Here is a 22,391-nt window from a genome sequence, read left to right as displayed (position 1 = left end):
TCTCAGTCTGGGGAACTCCAGAGCTAGAAGGGCTCTTTGAGACCATTTAGTTCAATGTCCTCATTGTACAGATGGACAAAGAGAAGCCTGGCTTGACCATCAGGCATCCAGGAAACGACCTAGGATGTCAGATATTACAATGGCCTGTGCTGGCATCTTATCTCTGTAATTAGACTGTTGGCTGAACTTTGCATCATAAACACCCAGCATATAGTTATAGTACTAGTGCTTAACAAATAAACATTTGTTGTATTGACTAGGAAGTCAATGTGAGTGCCCGGACTGAATTCGTGAAATGTGAAATGTCAACCAAAAAATCAGGCAAGAATTCTAAAAACCTTCCTAAAATATGCCCTATCTCTTTGTGGTAAAATAGATGTGGGTAGAGAGGAAATGATTGGGACTCTGTCCCCGTTCATTGTAGCCACTCTTCCTCTGCTAATGTAGCCTGAGATTAGGTTTTGTTGGCTGTTCACTCTGTTGAATTTTGTCACCTACTAAACTCCCCAGATATTTTCCCATACCAACTATTTTCTAGAGCCACCCCCCCCCAACAAAAAGAAACTGGGAGAATAATCTTCTTCAAGATCCACCTCAAGAATAGCCTCATGCAGGAAGCCTTCTCTAAGACAGATAACAAAGACTTCCCTTCCTGACTACAGACAGCTCTTCAGTCTGTATGTGCATTTTATACCTAAATTAAACTCAGTTTTAAACAGTTGATCTCTATATACCATCAAGTAACAGTCTCTCTTTCATATGTAATCAGTCTTGTCTCCCTCATCCTGTAGGCTCCCTAAAATCAGGGCTTTAATCTACTCCTTTTCTGCCTCCCCAAGACGTTGAGCTCTCCTAAGAGTAATCAATTAATCAAAAAGCATTGATTAAGTGCTTATTAAGCACGTTATTAAGCACTATGTGCAGGGCACTGAGGATACAGAGATTAAAAATGAAACAGTCACTGTTCTCTAAGAGTCTACTTTCAACCAGAGGAGCCAACATTTATACATATGGGCATATAAAGAATAAATAAAAAGTAATGAAAGATAGTTTAGGGAGTTGGGGCCCTAGCAGTTGAGGCAATTAGGAAGGGCTTCATGTAGAAGGCGGGGCTATGTTTTGAAGGAGGGGAGGGATCCCACAGGTGGAATTGAGTCTGGAGAGCCTTCCAGCAATGGAGGAAACCAGCAGTATAGAGGCATGGAGATAGGAAAGGGAGATGGGAGATGGTGCCGTGTGTTAGGAAGAGAAAGAAAGCTGGCTTGGCTAGACTGTAAAACATAGGAGAGTAATGTCTGATGAAGCTGGAAATGTAGGCTGGAACCAGATTATGGCAGGCTTCTCCTCTGTCTCCCCAAGACTGTGACATTCCCTGAGGGCAGGCCCTGAAGAATATGTTCCTTCAGTCTCCCTGATCCAGTGAGCACCTGAGGGCAGAGCCAGGGGATGCTCCTCTTCTGTTTCCTCACCTTGGGATGGTTCCTTCTCAAGGGTAAGATTAAAAATGGCGGCAGTAAAATTCAGAGAGAGAGGCAAGTGGGAACAGGGGAAATGAAACTGCTCAGAAAATTCTTATATAGTCAAAAGCAGAAAGGAAATCATAATGACAAGGGAACAGGCAAAGGCAATTTCTTTAAGAAAAAGGTGGTTTTGGAGGGATTTCTTTTTTTACTCACTTTTGATAGCCAAATCCTCCTTTAGGATATGAGTGTATTCTTCAGCAGAGAGCTGGGGGGGCAGGCCCCCAACAAACAGGTTCACTTGTGTGGCGGCATCGTCATTTTCCACCACATAAAATCTCGTTTGGTTCATTTGACGTATGGAAGTCTGGAAATAAAGAAAAGTGACAATGAACCCAGAGGTGCTTGGGGATGGTGACAGGATTATCATGAACACAGAAAATCACCCGCTTGGGTTGGCAATCAATCTGACAGCAGCCCGGGAAGCTACTTAGTGCAGAGGGGAAGAGGCCTGGCCTAGGACTCAAGAGATCTGGGCTCTAATTTGGTGTGTAACTTTGGGAAAAACACTTCCTGCCTTTGGACCTCAGTTTCCTCATCCCTATATGCAGAGGCCTCAACTGAATAATCACGAAGATCCCTCCTGGCTCTGACAGCCTCTGATTCGAGGTGAGAACCAAGGAAGGAGACAGAAGAGGGACTCACACTGGGAAGAGAGAGCAAAATGAGGAGGAGAAAAAAAGATGAACGAGGAGGACAAGAGGCTTGCCGCGGTTAGAGGAAACAGAAAGTGTCCCCCAAAAACTTGGATCCAATGATGCCTTGACAGGACAGAATGATGGGCAGAATCTAAGACATTTCACAGGCATGAATGTGAACTCCTGGGTAGGAGCTGAGAACTGAGAGCTTCAGAGGGATCACTGAGTACCTCTCTATTTTACCGACGAGGCAAATGAGGCCCAAGGAGGTCACAGGACTTGCTCCATGACATAATCCTCTTGTCCCCAAAATCCATTACACTGGAAGCTTATACTTGGACTCAAAAACTCAGCTGCCTAAGTATGGGATGGGAGCAGCCCGTCTAGAAAACAGTTTGGGCAGAAAAAGATCCCCGGATCGGGGGTGGGGAGGTAGGGTTAGTAGACTCCAAAACTTAACTGGAGTGAACACCATGACATGGTAGCCAAAACCCTTCAGTCTTCAGCTGCATTAACAGAGGAACAGAGGCTAGCCCAACTGTTTCCCTTGGTTAGACTAGTGCTGTAAACAGTTGGCACATTTTAGGAAAGTTTTTGACAAATTGAGGCACAGCCAGAAGACAGTCAGAATAAGGTGAGGACTACAGAATAGGCCATTCAAGCATCTGGTGAAGAAACTATGGATGTTTAGCCTGGAGTAGAGGAAACTCAAGGAGAACATGACAGCTGTCCTCCAACATCTGTCACATAGAAAAGAAAAAGGGATTAGACGTGTTCCCTCTGGCCCCAAAAGGTAAAAATAGGAGCCGTGAGTAGCAATCACAGAGACATAGATTTAAACTCTACATCAGGAAAAATTTCCCCACACTGAGACCTTCCTACAAATGGAATGGGCCACCCTAGCAGGTAGTGAGCTTCTCATCATTGGAGGCCTTCAAGCACCTGCTAGATTAGCACTTGTAGAAAGCATTAATGATTTATTTAGCAGCTAGACCAGATGCCCTTTGAAGTCTCCTCCATCTCTGAGATCTCGTGTTCTATGAACCATACATAACGCTTCCCATAGTCTGATGTATCTGAGGCATTCTGAACAGCCCACGAGAGATCAGAGAACCACAGACTCATGGGATCTTGGAGCTAGAGGGCGTCCTAGGGCATAATCTGATCTTTCCTGCTAAGGAAAGGAAGGCTCAGAGAAGCAAAATCAATTGCCTAAGGTCACACAGTAAGCTAAGGTCAACAACCAGGACCCAAACCAGGTCTCCTGATGACTAGACCAGGGCTTTCTCTATTATACCACCCATACACATTATTATTATATACACAATATTATACTATATATACATATACATATGTAGTATACATAGAGACATGCAATGCATACTTTCATATATACGTATATGTATGAGTATATATTTATATATAGGTATGTGATACATATACACATATGTGTATATATAACGTGTGTGTGTGTAAATGAAAGTATCATTTACAGAACTTTATGGGTTACCAAGGGAAAAAACCACCTTCCATAACTTCTCCTCTCCTTTCCCTTCAAAATTCCACAGCATTTTTTTCCTTTTGTAAACTATAATTCTTTTGCAAATTGTTTCTTTTTTCACAACATCACTAATATGGAAATATGTTTTACATGATTACACATATATAACCTATATCAGATTGCTTACTGTATGAGGGAGGGGAAAAGGGAAAGGAGAGAGAGAAAAAATTTGGAACTCAAAATGTTATAAAAAACAAATGTTAAAAATTGTCTTTATATGTAATTGGAAAAAATAAAATACTATTAAGAATAAAACAAAATCCCACAGCATGGAAGAGGGAAAGAGGCCCTTGCGTATAGTGGATGCTCAGCAAATGTTTGCTGAATTAAACTAAAAGTGGAATATTTCCCAGGGACCATCGTTAGTAAGATGTCCCTCTAGAAATTCTGATGGTTAAGACCCTCCTGGACCCAGAAGATTGTTTTCAGCGAGAGAACCATTAAAAACTCCACCACACCCTCCCAACTTTTCTTTGAACCTATGCCCAAGAAATATAACAGAGAGTTAATGAATCATAATTCAATTACCTTTCGGATGTCTCTAAGCCTGTTGAGAATTAATTCCTCATCAGTCAGTGTCATCCGCTGAACTAAAAGGATTCAAAAGACATTAAGAGGAGTTGAAGGATCACAGAATTTGAAAACAACAGTCAGACTTCTGCTTAAAACAATCAACTGTCTGATTGTTCATGGGTTTGGAAACACTATTGACAAAGGTCGCTGCCTGCCCTCAGTTTAAAAGGTGAGCTATTTGACATGTACGGAACCTAGTGGTCCAAGTGTAGGAGATTAGAAGGAAGATGAGTTTGTGCAAAGAGAGGGCTCTGAGGAGGGAAGGAAAAGGTGGACTCATTCGGCCCATAGCTAAACTGTTTTCATTTCAATTCAAGAAGCACCTCCCTATTAAGTGTCTACTAAGTACAAGGTGCTGACCTAGGTGCTAGGGATACAAAGCTGGAAAACAAAGCATTTCCTGCCTTGGAAGAACTTAAATTCTATCACACTTGCCTACAACATGTATGTTTATTTCTCCTGTATACAATATGCATGCACATTTCTTTGCATTTATGTACACAACATCTGTCCCTAACCCATCCTCCACACAGCTGTCAAAGTGATACTCCTAAACACGTATATAAGTACGAAGTAGATGCAGAGCAACATGAAATAATTTCAAGAGGGAGACAGAGTTAACAGCAATGAGGGTGGCACCAGAAAAGGAAGGAGATGGAATGTCAGGTGGTGGGCAGACCTAGGGGCGCAGCTGGAATATTCATCTTGGACTGTTGTGAATCCCAGCTCTCTATCTCCCTCAGCATTCAGTAAAATCTCCGCACCAAGTTGGTGCTTAATAAAGCTTTTGTTGAACTAAAGGAATTGAGAAGAACTGGAGTCACTGGAGCAACATGGGAAAATAATAATGGTGATGTTAAGAAGAGTAGAACCCAGTAGGGTGGTTTTGGGGCCACAAAACTCCTTAGTGGGGCCCAAACCAGATTCAAATGTAACTGGGAAATGCTTTACGAAATAAACAAAAAGTAATACAAGATTATCAGATAATGTTAATTTGGGTTTTCTAAGTCAATATGCGGCCTGTAGGGATCCTCGCATACAGTTTAGCAGCCCATTTCTTTGAGCCTGATGCCACCAGTTTAAGGTATACAAGCTGCTTTTCTCACAACAACCCAGAATGGGGGCAGAGGAAACCGTATCAGCTCCACTTGAGAGATGATAAAACCGAGACTTACAGATGAAAAAGGAGTTTGCTGCCCAGTGTTGGGCAACCGAATAAGCAACAAAGCCAGGTATTAAACCCAGGGACCATTGGACTGATGGATGAAAGAGGTTTGAAAACTGAGGCCCACAGAGAGGAAGGGACATGACTCGGTTTACAGAATCAGTAAGGGGCACAGCTGGGATTTGGAGCCATGCCTAGGGCTCTTTCAATACCAAAGCTACCTTGGGCTACATAGGAGAGGTCTTTGTAGTACTGTTGGGGTGGGATCCTGATGACAGTTATTTTCATGATCCAGGACAGCGTTCAAGGAAGGCTGTGCTTCCTCCTAAACCTCTGACCTAGGCCTACCTAGGGCTTCAAAAGGATTGTCAAGGATGCAGCTGTTGCTGACCTCATGACCAAGAGTTTTTATCTCAGACTCCAAGACCTTGAGCACTTTACATCATGGCCGGGTAAATAAGACCTCCCAAGAGACATAACGAACCCTGGGGAACACAGACACATAAGGGAAGCCACCCAGATAGCCAGGCTCCCCAGGGCCACATTGCACTGCCCTCTCTTTTGCATCGACACCTTCAGCTCCAAGTATATGTGCTGGTTTGGAGAACGTTGGCTCCCAGCCCTGGGCTCCTTCTGTTTTTATCTGCTGCTTACCTATAAGGCCAGAATAGGAAACGGTTTGGTACTCTCTTCCGTGGCCATAGCAGCAATAGAGGTTGCTTTCCTCCCCTACCTTCCCAGAGAATCATGGTAATGTATAATATGAAATCCCAGCAAGAAGAATCCACCAGGGCTAGACCTTGGCCTATGGGGCCTGGTATAATAAAACTGATGGTGCCGGCTAAGACCGTGGTCTATCCTGTCCCTTCAGGCCTCATCAGCAGCTCCAGACCCCATCTTACCTTGCTTACTGCCCATGAGCACCTCCACAAGCCGGAAATTCTTGAGACTTTCTGCCTGCCAGGGGTTAGACAAAAACATTTTATGAACCTTTTTGCCAAAGCCAACGTACCTTGTTCATGAGGTGGTTTCCAATAATTGCTCCATCACTCATCCCAATATCTCAGCTTCCCAAACAGAAAGAGAAAGGCCCAATGGAATGACTCAAACCCAGGAAAAGACTTGAAGATGAATTATATCTCAGATTATCAAAATGAAAAGGGAGCCCAAAGGTTGTGTGTTCAGTCCAACACCCTAACTTTATAAATGACAAACCTCAGGCTCAGAGAAGAGAAGGGATTTACTCAAGGCCACACAGTAAAGGGAGACCTAAAATCAGAACCTAATCATCCTGACTCTAACTCAAGTGCTCTCTTTACCAAACTGTCTATCCTCTGGGTCTGCCCAAAGAGATGCAATTAGAATATAACTTACTACAGCTGTCTTGGCTTACTGTCTTCCAGTATACCCTGCCCAGTGATAATGAAATATGATTAGGTCAAAATATGATCCTACTGGGCTGTGAGCTCAGAAATGGAAGTATTATATCTTTCTTAAATCTATAACAGATCTCATTTCTAAAATACATACAGAATTAAGTCAAATTTATAAGAATACAAGTCATTTCCCAATTGATAAATGGTCAAAGGATATGAACAGGCAGTTCTCAGATGAAGAAATTAAAGCCATCAATAGTCATATAAAAAATGCTCTAAATCACTATTGATTAGAGAAATGCAAATCAAAACAACTCTGAGGTACCACATCACACCTATCAGATTGGTCAACATGAAGAAACAGGAAAATGATAAATGTTGAAGAAGATGTGGGAAAATTGGAACACTAACACATTGTTGGTGGAGTTGTGAAATGATCCAACCATTCTGGAGAGCAATTTGGATCTATGCCCAAAGGGCTATAAAAATGCTGTATCCCAAAGAGATCATACAAATGAGAAAAGGACCCACCTGTACACAAATATTTATAGCAGCTCTTTTTGTGGTGGCAAAGAATTGGAAGTTGAGGGAATGGCCATCAACTGGGGAATGGCTGAACAAGTTGTAGTATATTAAATCTATAACAGAGGTTCATAGAATTTAGAGTTTGGAAGGCATGAAACAGCAGTTGGAGGCTGGACTTGGAGTAGTAAGTCATAGGTTCAAATCCTGCCTGTGACACTTCCTAGCTGTGTGACCATGGCCAACTCATTTAACCTCTATGAAGTTAACCCTTCACTCTCCTCACCTGCAAAATGTAAATAGCTTCCATATTTGCCCTTGTTTTGCCCTTGCTCAAAAGAAAAAAAAAGCACTTTCCAACTTCAAAGTATTCTATCTATGTTAGTCACAGTGGTCATTATTCCAGCCCTTTATTCTGGAGGTGACAAAACCCAGAGTTAGTAAGCGGCAGAATTAGGACTGACTCCAATCCAGCATCTTCTTTCTCCTATATGAGCACACATAGCTGAGTGCACACGGCCCTGAAGGTGGTAAGCACTTAAGAAAAGCTTGCTGAATGACCATGTGACTGATGTACCAAATACAACAGTATACTTCAGGAGAACCTGCAGGAGAGAGGGGTACGAGCATCAGCCTGGAAGGGCAACATCCCCTCAATGCCAGAGTAGCCAGAGCCTGCATGCTTACCGGCCGCCCCAGCAACGGGAGGACTTCTTTCATCACTGTCTGTGCAGTGCTCTCTTTGTCCACTCGAATGGAGACATAAGCCATTCCAACCCTGGAGGGAAAAAGGATTTCAAATAACTGAAGTTTCTGAGCAGGCTGTCTCAGATCTCTTGGGAAAGGGAAAGTGCCTGGCTGAGCTGGATTCATTTAAAGGCTGTATAAAATATGGGACGTATGGGGAGTCAGAAGAGGGGGAGCCAATTCCTCTCAGGGGTCGATAGCAGAGTCTACAAATTCCTGCCCATTTCCCAATACAAAGGGCCTCATCCAAAGGTATGCTGGAGCCAGCTCAAACCAGCTCACAAGAGGCAGCTGTTAAATTTTCAGCCTGAGCATTTATACATCAGATATTGGCAAATACTACAAATCGGAGCTGGACTTTTTGCTGACTTATCCAGACTTAAGAAAGTGATGGAAAAATGTTATTAATGCCAATTAAACATAGAGGTGTGTTGCATGTACATTTTTTTTTCCAGAGGTGATTTTTAAATATTTACTAGCAAGGCAGCTAGGTGGCACGGTGGATAGAGCACCGGCCCTGGAGTTAGGAGGACCGGAGCTCAAATTTGGCCTCAGACATATAATACTCACTAGCTGTGTGACTCTGGGCAAGTCACTTAACCCCAACTGCCTCACCAAAAACAAAACAAAACAAACCATAAATATTTACTAGCACCCTACTGGACTTGTCCCCGTTTTAAGTGGAGAAACCAATCAGCTCCATTTAGATCCAGGTTAACAAATACATCCACATGAAGACAAACAAATGCTGGTTATGAACAGACTGCCATGACCCCTGGATTCTCTGGTCAGGAATGACCTTCCTCACTGTGACACCTCACTAATGTAATTAGTGGAGAGGAAACATGGTCTAGTGAATAGTCTTCCTTCTTTGCAGTCAGGAAGTCCTGGTTTCAACTCCCACCCTGACATCGTTCCCATCCGGGAGCTACCCCTCCACTCACTTCAGCCAAGCTGGGTAAATCTTTATAACTTCATGATCCTTGGGCTTGGCATGAATGATCCAGGCTTCAGGCATGGACTCTCTGAATACGGAAGGAACACTCATGCTGCTGGCATCCTCTGGGCCTCCATTTTTGTGAGTTGCACAATCAGCCATGGCCTGCTGAGCTAATGTCTGCAGCTCAAAGTCTCGCTGGTCCTCGTTAATGTAATAAGCCCTCAGGGCCGCCTCCTGCAAGACCAGAAGAAGAGGCATTTCTCTAAGAATATGTGTATACAGTTTCTGAAATATTTAGGAGATGACTCAATTAGTGTAGGAATGCCCCAAGGCTCTGGATGAACCTTGTGTCTGATTCTCACCATTTTTATTTCCTTTCAAGGCTCAATTCAAACGCCACCTCCTGTACGTAGCATTCCCAGCACTTCCCCAGGTGTTAGCTCACTCCTTTCTCAATTTAACTGTGAATCATAGTAATAATGCATCCTCCCCTCAGAAAAATAAGCTACAAGATCAAGAATCACTTTGGGTTTTTCCTTTGTATCCAACCCCAGCGTCTTACATCCAGAAGCTATTTAATAAAAGTCTGCTGAATTAAATTGAGTTGAATGGCACAGACAATACGGTGAAGATAAAGCAGATTGGTCTAGCTTGTACCCTTAGAGGGGACTACGAGCTGGGGGTCAATCCAGCCCCTACCATCCGAGACTATGCCATCTCTTACCACGACCTCCCCTGTCTTTGTTATCCTAGGAGTGGTGATCAGCCGGAATTGGTTGCGCTTCACGGCATCGCTACCATCAAAGATCTTCAATGTCTGTTTGCCTAAGAGGAAAAAAAGGCATAGAATTTCTTAAGTGCAACATTTTTTTCTTTTTAGGCAAGACAAGGAGAAAAAAAAAACTGAATGAAGTTCCAGGCAGAGACCCGACTCCAGCTCTAAAACAATCTAACGAAGCCCTGATGCAGTTCCTGGCTGACCTCTGACCTTAGCCCCAGACTGTCTCCTGACTCGAGCCTAGACTGACCCCCAGACTCCCACATAAGAACATACACTAAAACTTAGCACACTCAGTAGCACAGGCATTACAAAGAAAAGGATGGTAAGGAGAAGGTGCAGGGGACACCTTTTCTATTGTATTTCCTCACTTGACAGTTCTTTATAGGACACCTGGGTGGTAGATGCTTTTCACTGCAGGCTAGTGTGGGCTAGGAATATGGTTTTTAACAATGTCTTAACTTTGAGACTTACAAGGCTCTGTGATCTTACAGGGATCTCCATGACGTGGGTGTGCCCTCCCTACAACAGTGTAGACTTCAACACAACAGTGTAGACTGCAATACGTCCATGTCTGCTTGTCCTTGGACCAGTCACCTCCCCTTCCTTAGGTTTCAGATTCCTCCCTATTTAACTCTTCTCTACATCTTCCCATAAATCCCACAAGGAGGATCTATCCAGCATGCCGGGAGCCTTCCTCTGGGACGCTTTCTGTTTGGTGGGTATTTAAGGCACTGCCCACCTGTTATCATTTGCTTTTGTTAAGTACTTAGGATTTTCTGATCTTACATCTCTTGAATCAAATCTTTTCTATTTTTGATGTCAAATCTTAGATACAGGTTGGAAATATGCAGCAGCCAATTAATACCCGCTGTGGGTGTTGCCCTTTTCACGACTAACAATTTCGATTACTTGTTATAAAGAAGTACAGATAGGGGATAGGAATCGTACGTGTAATTTCATGGCCATGGAGAACTCTCAGGTACAAAAACACTTTCTAAAGATGGAGGCTGGCACCTCCTCTTTGACTTACAGTCTTACAGAGGTACCCCTAGAATCCCAAGGGATGAAGTGATTTGTCCAGAGTCCCAGTCGGAGGCGGGCCTCACTTCCAGGCCTTCCTGATTTTAAGTCTGGTTCTCTGATCACTACATAATGCTGCTTCTCAAATGATGATGATGATGATGATAACAAGAGCCGATATTTACATAGTGCTTTAAGGTTTTCAAAGTACTTGACACAAAGCATTTTATTTGATCCTAGAGATTAAGTACTAGTAATCATTACCACTGCTTGTTTTAGAGGTAGAGGTAGTGGTGGATAGGGTGCTGGACCTGGAGTCAGGAAAACCTGAGTTCAAATCTAGCTTAGACATTTACAAGCTGAGTGACCCAGAGTAAATCTCTCGCCCTGTCTACCTCAACTGTAAAATGGGGATAATAATATCTCCCAGGGTTGTTGTGAAATCATTTTTGTAAAGTGTTTCCTCCAGTGCCAGGGACATAATAGGCACCTCCATGCTTGTTTCCTTTCTGCCTACCTGCCTTCTATTATTCCCATTTTACAGATGAAGAAACTGAGGGTCAGAGACATTAAGTGACTTGTTTATAATCATGCATCTGCATTGCATAAGGTCTTCCTGACTCCAAATCCAATGCTTTTCCCACTACAATCCCTTACATATGTGCAATGCTCCACAGTTCAGAGGCACTTCCATGTTTATCATGTAATTTAATCTTTACAACAGTCCTGGGAGGGAGGGAAGACCTGGGCAGTGATCATCATTTTATAAGCCAATTCAAGACTAATGGCCATTCCCCAATAGGTAAGTGGTTTAGGGGGTGTGTGTGTGTGTGTGTGTGTGTACACACAGTATATGTACCTATATATACATGTGTATATATATACATACATATATATACTTATACCTACATATGCATATTTGTAGAAACAAAGAGTTGTCAAAAGAAGAATTGCAAAGTATTCACAATCACAAGAAAGGATGCTCTAAAGCACTAATAAGTGAAACGCAAATCAAAACAACCCTGGGTTTTTGCCTCACACCTTTCAAACTGGCAAAGATGACAAAACCCGGGAGTAACCAATGCTGGAGGGGTTATAGAATAATAAGCATGCTATCCATTGCTGGCAGACCTGTAAAGTGGTACAACCATTATGGAAAGCAATTTGGAATTATGCAAATAAAGTGACTAAAACATTCATACTCTTTGAACCACAGACTCCATTACTGGCTTATACTAACCCAAGGAAGCCATCAAGAAGAAGAAGGTCTCCACAGATGCCAAAATATTTGCAGCGGCCCTTTTTTGTGATAGCAAAGAACTGGAAACCAAAGAGATGCCCATCGAATGGGAAACAGCTAGACAAACTAAATACATGAAGGTAACGTAATGTTACTGCGCCGCAAGAAACTATGTATGTGATAAATGCAGAGAAGCACGGAGATAGCAACCTGAACTGATGCAGAGAGAAGCAAGCAGCACCAAGAAAGTCTACACAGTAACTACGCCAATGTGAATGGAAAAAACAACTATCCACCAAGAAAAACCAAGGGAAGGTATCAAAATGATGAAGATCAAGCAGGACTCAAATGAAGAAAGATGAGGGGACTTCTCTAACCCACTCCCTTGTGTAGGCTGGAGGTCACGGGCCTGGCATATTCCACGGGTTTTCAGACTTCCTCAATGTATTGATCAACTGTGCTTCCCTCTTCTTTTTAGTCTTTAAGAAATACTATTTGTTATATAGAACAGCTCTCTGGGAGTAGGAGAAGAAAAGAGATACTGGGGATAACTATCATGATGTGAAAAACAAGACATCAATACAAACTTGCCTCAAAATAAATTTTTAAAATTATTTTTTAAAAATTTATTTTGATTTATCAACAATCACTTCCATAAACTTTTGAGTTTTAAATTTTTCTCCCCGTCCCTCCCTCCCCAAGATGGCACACAATCTGATAAAAGTTATACATATACGTTCCTATTAAACATATTTTCACATTAGTGATGTTGTAAGGAAGAATTAGAACCAATAGGAGGAACCACCAGAAAGAGCAAACAAAACAAAACAAAACAGAAGAAAAAAATAGCAAATAGTATGCTTCAATCTGCATTCAAACTCCATAGTTCTTTCTTTGGATGTGGATAGCATCAAAATAAATTTTTATGAGAGAGAGAGCAGTAGTTACAGAATCGTGTGCAGAGAGGACCAGTGATTATAGTAAGAGGGCACTGAGTGTGTAGAGACTTCACCACAGCTCAACAGGAGAAAGATTTTGTCGTGCAAGTGATTCAAGGATTGTGTGAAAGAGTGACATGTTGGGTCAATGTGGTTGAGAGCAAGTAGGTTGCTGGGAAGTCCCTGTTTGTGTACAGATCAGAGAATAAAAGAGTGGGGGCAGGGGAGTGGATGGTGACTGTGGAGGCCAGTGAACTGGGTCCAAGTGTCTTCCTATACACCGATATACCAGCCAGTTATGACCTATGATGAAAAGCACAAGATCAAATTCTACCTCATGGCGCGTATCTGAACTCCGCATTTCTGAGCTGTTCCTACTTCTTTCTGGGAAGAGATTGCCCAGTGTGAGAAATAGGGTTATATAAGTCAAATCAGTAAGCATTGATTAAGTGCCTACCACATACAAGACATTGTGCTGGGTGCTGGGTAACACAAGGTATAATTGTAGCATGATACCTGAAATGTCAGCCTGAATTTGTATTTTATTCTGCAGATAAGAGGAAACTGCGAAGTGTCTGAGCAGGGGAATGACGCAATTAAATCTGAGCCTGAGGATGATTATAATGGCCTTTACCTGCAATGCAGTCAAAATCCATTAATTCAGGCTGCTCATTTAAACCAGTAGCTACCTCTAATAATTGCTATTCTCCATCTGTCTAGAGAGGGTTTTCCTTCTGGCTAAAACGATTCCCACAGTCAGAGGACGTGAGGCCAAGAAAAAATTCCCAGTGTGCTTGAGACTGCAAGTGTTCTAAGGGTCAGAGGAGAAGAGACAAGAAGATAGTCACATTGATGCCTGGACTCTAGGGTTATTTGCATATAGCAAGAGGATTGGGTGAAAGAGATGGGAAGCCCAGAGACCATTTCCTGCCCTCTTCTGTGTGGCAAGCAAGAATACTCCTTGATCTGAGCAGGAAGCCAACAGAATCATTTCACTTCATGAGGGCTCCACCGATGCAGGGGAAATGACATGGCGTGGAGGCTCTGTGGCTGCAGATGTTTAAATGCATGCTGGGAACATCCTATCCTACCCTAGAAAACAAGCAGTTATCTTTTCTGCAAACGTGCCAACATTTACAGAGCAATTCTCTGAACTCGAAGGATCTGGAGGTCTGAGGTCTAGTTCCTGGTATCTTTATGCCTTGACAAGTCCTTTCTTCTCTCTGGGCCTCAGTTTCCTTGTCTGTAAAATGAGGGAGTCAGACTAGATGGCCTTTCAAGGTCCCTTCCAGCTCTGATGATCCTACTTAGTGATACTCCCATTAATCCTGGGCCTGAAGGTCCCTTTTAGAACTCACAGTCTGGGGGCTTCTGAATCTGAAGTCACCACTAGGCCTCCAAAGGATTAAATGTTGGGGGTTTTTTTCCCCTTCCCTTTTCCAGCCTTCCCTAGTGAGCAGCATTTAGACACCTGGGGATTTTTATGAAAACATTTTTCTTCTCTGTTGGTTCCATCTGGAGACTCCCTGCTGCATTAATTGGGCTGTGATAAGTCTATTAAATGCCTGAGAAAAGTAATTATCTCAGTCTTCCAAATTCTCTTGCCACTTAGCTAAAAGCAGAGCATCTGAGGTGTTGCTCCTCTGAGCTCCCACCACCATCACCACAATCCCCTCCACCCCTCTTTGAGTAACCTGAACAACTGAGGGGATCTTAGGCTGCACTGATCAAGGCATATTGTGCAGAGCAACAGCAGTGATACATAGACCCACCACTGCTGGGCCATCTGGAGCGCTGGGCATGGATCAGGACACGTCATCTTTGCAAAGATATTTTCAAACTAGAACATACAGACAGGACTGTTTGCCTTTCTTTTTCTCCCCAGCACTGAGTAGAGTACTTGGCACATTGCATGTACTTGATAAATGCCAGTTTCCATTCTGGAGAGCAATTTGCAACTATGCCCAGAGGGCCACCAAACTGTGTCTACCCCTTGATCCGGTAATCAAAAATTACACAGGCCACTACTAGGTTTTAAAAAAATATTTATAGCAGTTCTTTTTGTGGCAGCAGAGAATTGGAAATTGAGGGGATGCCCATCAATTGGGGAAGATGTGTATATAATTGTAATAGAATACTAATGTGCTATAAGAAATGAGAAGCAGGCTGATTTCAGAAAAACCTGGAAAGACTTACACGAACTGATGCAGAGTGAAGTGAGCAGAACCAGAACACTGTACATAGTAACAGCAACATTGTACAATGGTCAACTGTGAATGACTTAGCTCTTCTCAGCAACACAATGATGAAAAATGTTATCCACCTCTAGAGAAAGAACTGATAGAGTCTGAATGCAGCTTGAAGCATACTTTTTTCACTTTCTGAATTTTTTCATATTTTTTTTTCTTTTGGTCTGTTTCTTCTTTCACAACATGACTTATTTGGAAATATGTTTTACATGACTGCATACACACACACACACACACACAAAACTATATCAAATTGTTTGCCATCTTAGGGAGGGAAAAAATTTAGAACTCAAAGTTTTTTAAAAATAAAGATTAAAAATTGTCTTTACATGTAATTGGGAAAAATAAAATGCTATTTTTTAAAACATACCAGGTGACTAACCAACTGATATACGAAGAAGAGGCTGATGAGGATAGTAAGAGACATAGAAACCAAAGAAGAGATGATCATAAGAATCTATGGAAAGAACTGAGGATGTTTACTGGGGAGAAGAGAAGACTTAAGGAGATCATTACATCAGTCTTCCAAGGTTAATGAGTAGTCTTATGAAAGAGGGATTAGATTTCTTCCATCTGGAACAAAGTGTAGAAATTTCAGAGAGGCATATTTAAGTTCCATGTTATGAAAAACTTTCTAACAAAAGATTTCTACACAGGAGCAGAATAAGTTGCCTCAGGGAGAAAGTGAGTTTCCCTATCACTAGAGGTCTCAAAACCGAGACTGTGATCACTTGTCATGGATTTCTGTTGGAGGCAGCTGGAAGGGAGTTGACGGTGGGAGTACAGAACACCTGCAGCCCCTTCCAGCTCACAGAGTCTGTGATTCTCTCTGTTTAAACACTTTCTCTGGCAGGGGCAGTATGTGGCCCCCCCAAGTGAAGTCTATTCTTTCTTCTCTCAGCATCCCTGAAGGGAAGGGGCAAGGAGAAGGGACACAAGGGATATAGGCTGGAGAGCACCTCACAGTCAAGTCACCAGTCATTCATTCCGTACTTCACATATGCCTGGTACTGGTTTCCGGGAGAGGGATACAACCAAAACAAAACAACAACAGCCCCTTCCTTCGAGCAGCTTACATTCCAACTGGAAAAGATAATGTATAACCTACATCTTGAGGATGCTAGGTAACTGGCAGATCTGAGCAACTGAGAGTTAATCTATTAAGTTTCTATCTAGGCTGAAAGTCCGACAGTTTGTTCTTAGCCTGTCATTACTTATCTCTGTTCACATCTACCCTGGTTAGCAAAGTCCAATAAGTCTCACTACAATTCCAAAAAGCAAGACTTGCTGCAGGACCACAAGGTCACAGGACTATAGCATTTCCTTTCTGACAGCAACCTCAGAGAGTATCCCAATTACATCTAACAGGAATTCCCCTTACAGGGTCACCTCCAAAGACTGCCTGTTCCACTTTTGAACAGGATGAATTGTCCATGTTTTTCGACTTCTGTCAAGTAGAAATCTGCATTTGCCACTCATGTCCCCATTTCTGCTCTCTAGGGCTACACAGCACATTGAATTCTTCTTCCATGACAACCCTTCAAATATGTGGAGAGAGCAACCGTGCCCTTATTAGACCTTCTCTTTGCCAAGCTAAATTTTCCCAAGTTCTTCCACCAATCTCTCAGGGTCTCCAGAGCTCACCTCCCTCACCTTTCTGTCCACCCTCCTCTATAAGAACTCAAGCTTATCAATGTCTTTGACACAAAAGTAGGGCCCGCTTTTGAGTACCATATTCCCAGAAATGCTCTGACCAAAACTATCCAGACCCCTCACTCTGAATAGTCAAGCTCTAGTGAGGCAACTAAGTAAAGTTCACATTGGAGGAAGCATAGTAAAGCAGATAGAAAATTGGCCTTAAAACCAAGAAGACTGGGGTTCTCGGCACCCCTGGGACACATATTCACTGGGTGATCTTAGGCAAAAAACTTAATCTCAGTGCTCTAGGCAACCTTTTAAGACCTTCAAATTGTAGAGAAGGTGCCAACTTACATTGATTGAGGGAGTTTCCCTATCTGAGAGTTCATTATACTAGTGAAATCACAGGTCCCCTCCCCATCCCCTAGGTTCACATTATCTATTCTGGCCACACTGCTGACTCATTAAATTTGTGGTCCACTAAAACCCATGAACGATCCATCTATACCTGCCACATCCTTTCTACAGTTGCTTTTTTAAAAAAACCAAATGCAAACGTTGGCTCAGAGACAGGAAGTAAGTTATTCACATGGCTAGTATATATAGAAGCACTGAAAAAGAAAAAGGTGATTTTTAGAACCCAGTTGTAAGATTTTATATTTATCCTTGTCAAATTTTATTGTTCTTAGGGTTGGTCCTTTTTTCTAGTTCTTCTTGGTTCGGACTAGAGTGTTAGATATATTAATCATCCTTCCCAGGTTTGTGTCACTTATAAATGGGAGATATATGCCATCAATGGATTCGGAATCACTGATAAAAATGCTAAACCCCAGATTTCACTACAGAGGACTCTGAATAAAGAAGATTTGGGCTGGGTGGACCCTGAGCCTGGAATATATTGTAGAAGCAGAGCTTTTTAAGATAACTACATGACAGGAGCTTATTTCTCATCCTTGGTGGATGGTCAAGAAAAACCCTTCACCTTCTCTATCAAGTGCAGGAAACACTCCAGCTGTTTGGGGTCTCTGGTCAATTGTGGTTTTGTTGATGTAAAAATGGAAGGAATAAATTTTCACAGGTTAGCATAAAGACATACTCACAGCCCTTTCTCCTATCCTGTCCTCAGCTGAGAAGGTACACACATAATGCATATGCCCATAGGGAAGTTCACTAAAACATAAACTCCAGGGAAGCTCATAGACAGTACTCATTTTAAAAAGCTACACAATCTATGACATTTCCTTTATTCAAAAGTTTTCTCCCTCTGATAAAACTACTTACCGGAGTCTGTAGAAATCTGGGCATCTTTCAATGACCCTGGAGCTGGGCCAGTGTCCACAGCATCATCGCCATCATCTGCAAAGAAGAAGGAGGTTCTAGGTCACCCAAACGACAATAAATGAATAACTCACTTAGGTTTCTGCCATCTACTTTCCCAAATTACAGCTAGTGTTTGGTTCACAAACTTTTGTGATTATTGTTGTTGCTGAGTTGTTTCCAACTCTTCGTGACTCCTTTTGGGGTTTTCTTGGCAAAGATCCTAGAGTGGTTCGCTATTTCCTTCTCCAGTTCATTTTACAGGTGAAGAAACTGAGGCAAGGGTGAAGTTACTTGCTCACAGTCACACAACTAGTGTTTGAAGCCAGATTTGAACTCATGAAGATGAGACTCATCTTCCTGAATCCAGGTCCAGCACTCTATGCACTATGCCACCTAGCTGCCCATTTCACAAACTTTATGTAACTTTAAAATATGAAATCTTAAAAATCTTAAAAAACCCAACTTCCCAAGCACCCTTGGTAATAGTGTTTATCCATAATGTGGGGAATCACTCTAAAATCCAAACTATTTGATATTCAGATACAACAAGATGCACCTTCCATTAAAGACACAGGCTAGCATTCTGGCTCCTCTTCATCAAGGCTCAGAGAAACTCCTAAAACATCAGCCTGTGGGTTCTTATAAGAAGGGATGGCACTTTCCAATGTCCTATGACTACTTCCGGGGGGGCCTCAAACAGCACCCAATTAGCCACTGTGACATCTCAGATACTCAAAATACAATCTGCACAGTCTCAGTCTGCCCTTCCTTGATGTGGATGACAACATCCTCCACTCACCGGGTCCGCACCCCTGTCACGACCACTGACCCTCTCCAGGTGCTCCCATTCCTCCCCCTCCTCCTCCTACTCCCACCCCCACTGTCTCCATAGCACTCCTGCAGAATGGGCTCTACCTTAGCAGTCAAACCTCAGATCCCTGTAGTGGACTTGGGGGGGGGGGGGAAGGTCTCCTTTCCAAACCACTAACACGTGTCTACACTCCCATTTGATCCTCAATAAGCCCTGTGATCACTATTATCATCCTCACTTAACAAATAAATAAACAAAGGTTCAGAAAGAAGTAATTATTCAGTTACATGGCTAGCAAATCAGCAAGAATGGTCTATAATAAAGAAGGCCTCCTATCTGGAGGTTCTGAAGCTGGATTCTAATCCCAATTGTGCCATTTACAACCTGAGTGACTTTAGGCAGGTATGTACCCTTAGTTTCCACATCTATATCATGAGGAGTTGAATTATTTGAGACCTCTGAAGTTCCTTCCAGTTCTAAATTCTATGATACTATGTGACAGAACCCGGAGTAATCACAATAAGAGATCTGAAGTTTACAAAGCACTTCTAAATATGCGAGCCTCACAAGATTGTGAGGTGGGTACTATGGGCATAATAATCCCCACTTTACAGATATGAAAACTGAGGCACAGAGAGGTTAAATAACATGCCTAGGGTCACAAAGTTTGTAATGCCAGAGGCAGGTTTTGAACGACGAGTTTCCCAACTCTAAATTCAGTACCCTTCTACAGTGCCACGCCACTACTCATGAGCAAAGCCCAGGTATCCTGACTGCCATTCTGATGTTCTCTCCACTGTCTATGTATCCCCAACCATGATGATGCTCCATTTCTCAGACACACTCCAGGGCTCTGACTTTACAAAGTACCTCCCTTCTAATGGATGTCACTTCTGTTCTCTGGGTCACTCAGATTTGAAACCTTACTATCCTTGCCTTTTATCCAATCCAATATAAGAAGCATTTGCTAAATTCCTACCATGTGCCCTTGAGGTACAAAAAAAGAAACACAAGAATCCCTACCCAGAAGGAGCTTACATTCTACAAGGAGGAGTCACAACCCAAAAGCCTTAGGGTCACTCTTGTCTCTCTTCTCTCACCCCTAGATCATTCACCAAGTCCTGGCCATTCTTTCTTTATCAAGTCACTCCTGGCCACCCCTTCATTTCTGTTCTCACTGCCAGCACTCTGGCTTCATTTCCCCCACTTGTGTCTGGGCTATGGTGATCGTCTCCTATCTGGTCTCCCTGCCTCCAGTCTCTTCCCCTTCCAGTCCCCCTAACATAGTGCTGCCAGGTCATTCTTCCTAAAATACCACTGGCTACATTCAGATGTTCCCAGAGCATTTTGTCCGGAAGGCAACAACAACTATTGCTACTACTCACATTTCTGGAGTCCTGTATAGTTTACAATGCACTTCTTTTCGCAATCTCTCCTTTACTCACATTACCCTCTACCTTATTTAATACTGATTTGTGTATATGTAACATCTCCACTTTAGTAGACACCAAATTCCTTGAAAGACTGAGACTGTCATTTTTTCTTCTTTGTCTCTCCAGAGCAGGTGAATAACAAAAGTTTGTTGGAATTGAATTTCTTTAACATTACTTCCTTGTTCTGGTGAGGCTCTGCCATCTTAGAGGATCAACTACCAGCCAGGAGGGGCATGATCGCTGTTTTTAACTCTCTGCCCGGTGCCATCGCCAGTCGTCCTGACCTATGTCTTGACACTAGACTCCCGTGACTCTGGAGGACAGAGTGAGGCTGGTGTCTCCACACAGCTCTGCCTCGCTTAAATCTAATTCACTTGCAAGTCAAGTCATCCAAAAAGCTTCTCCCCCTCCTCCACCCAGAGGCTGGGCTTATTCGGCTTGGCTTCCAAGATCATCAAGTATGACCTCTTCATTGGACAGACGGGTAACAGAGAGGCCTGTCAGATGCATCCTCAACGAGGGGTGCGAGCTTCTTGAGGATGGAGATAGTGTTTTTGCCTCTGTCCATCCCTTGCAGACGAGATAACAAAGACTCTGGACACCTGGATTGGTAAATCAGCTATGACTCATTGTTTGGTTCAGGGATAGACTAGACGTCCTCTGGGGATTCTTCTAACTCACCAATTCTATGATTCTATGAGTTACTATTTATAAAAAAAAAAATGACTGTACTTCCCCATACCTGGCTCCGTATGGACGCTCTCTGATATCCGGAAGCAGTGCATTTTGCTGAAATTTCGAGAGGACAAACGCACACAGTTAGGGGGAAGAATCATGTTCTTCAGTCGGCCAAATGTGCACTCAGGGGTTACGACGGCATAGCAGGCCGTATGTGCCTAGAACCAAATCAAACCACAACAAAGAAAAGTCACAACAAAGATTCAACCCTGAACACTAAGACAAACACTGAATGGGAAAATCTTGTATCAAGAAGAAACAGGAAAGGTGAAGGAGCTGGGAAATGGAGGGGTACAGAGAGTAAGTGAAAAGACTCCAGGATCTGTAGGTGTGGGACCTGAATTCAAATCCCACCAGGCCTCAGCTTCCTCCTCTGTAAAATGGGCAGTTCAGACTAGATTCTTTCTTTCCTTTTCTTTTTTTTTTTGGCTAAGGCAACTGGGGTTAAGTGACTTGCCCAGGGTAACACAGCTAGTAAATGTCAAGTATCTGAGGCTGCATATGAACTCAGGTCTTCCTGACTCCAAGGCTGGAGCTCTATCCACTGTGCCATCTAGCTGCCTCTAGATTATTTCTAATAGCATTTCCGGCAGGATAGCAGAGTGAACAAGAACCTGAATTTTGAGTTCTCCCTCTTGATACGTATTTGCTGCAAGATCTCAGACAAATAATCATTTAATTTCTCCAAGCTTTCAGTTTTGTGATCTCTAAAATGGGTATCATATGATGATCAACTTAGATAGACTTAGCCCTTCTCAGCAATGCAATGAGCCACGGCAATTCCAAAAGACTCATGATGGAGAATGCTATCCACATCCAGAGAAAGAACTATGAAGTCTCAATGCAGACTGAAGCATACCATTTTCACTTTTCTTGGTTTTTTTCTTTCTTGTGGTTTTTCCCTTTTGTTCTAATTCTTCTTTCACAACATGACTCATGTGGAAATATATTTAACATGATTGTACATGTATAACCTACATCAGATTGCTTGCTATCTTGGGGAAGGAGGAAGGAGTGAGAAAAATTTGGAACTCAAAATCTTACAAAAATGAATGTTGAAAACTATCTTTACACTGGAAAATGGAAAAATAAAAATTGGGGAAAAATGAAATACTATTAAGCACAAAATAAATAAATTAACCAGAAAAAATATAAAATGAGGATAATAATTATATCTACTT

The 22,391-nt window shown here is 42.5% G+C and overlaps 1 protein-coding gene across 2 annotated transcripts in view; it reads right to left on the bottom strand.

The window, feature by feature from the left end:
• Positions 1-22,391, bottom strand: part of DGKQ (diacylglycerol kinase theta) — a 121,574-nt gene that overhangs the window by 56,396 nt on the left and 42,787 nt on the right. For both annotated transcript variants that reach the window (XR_002328019.2, XM_021005405.1), the window contains exons 6-13: positions 21,215-21,368; positions 18,190-18,264; positions 9,767-9,867; positions 9,047-9,276; positions 8,043-8,133; positions 6,360-6,414; positions 4,248-4,309; positions 1,677-1,827 (exon numbers count right to left, since the gene is read on the bottom strand). Coding sequence is in view for 1 of the 2 variants with exons in the window: in XM_021005405.1 (XP_020861064.1) it covers positions 1,677-1,827; positions 4,248-4,309; positions 6,360-6,414; positions 8,043-8,133; positions 9,047-9,276; positions 9,767-9,867; positions 18,190-18,264; positions 21,215-21,368 (919 nt within the window). In the remaining variant the exon portion in view is untranslated. The remainder of the gene's footprint in view (positions 1-1,676; positions 1,828-4,247; positions 4,310-6,359; positions 6,415-8,042; positions 8,134-9,046; positions 9,277-9,766; positions 9,868-18,189; positions 18,265-21,214; positions 21,369-22,391) is intronic.

The sequence above is a fragment of the Phascolarctos cinereus genome, unplaced genomic scaffold, assembly GCF_003287225.1.
Source record: "Phascolarctos cinereus isolate Bilbo 61053 unplaced genomic scaffold, phaCin_HiC Scaffold_9;HRSCAF=440, whole genome shotgun sequence".
NCBI lineage: Eukaryota > Metazoa > Chordata > Mammalia > Diprotodontia > Phascolarctidae > Phascolarctos > Phascolarctos cinereus.
Note: the sequence above shows the minus strand (reverse complement) of the source record. Positions and strands in the feature narration are given on the sequence as shown.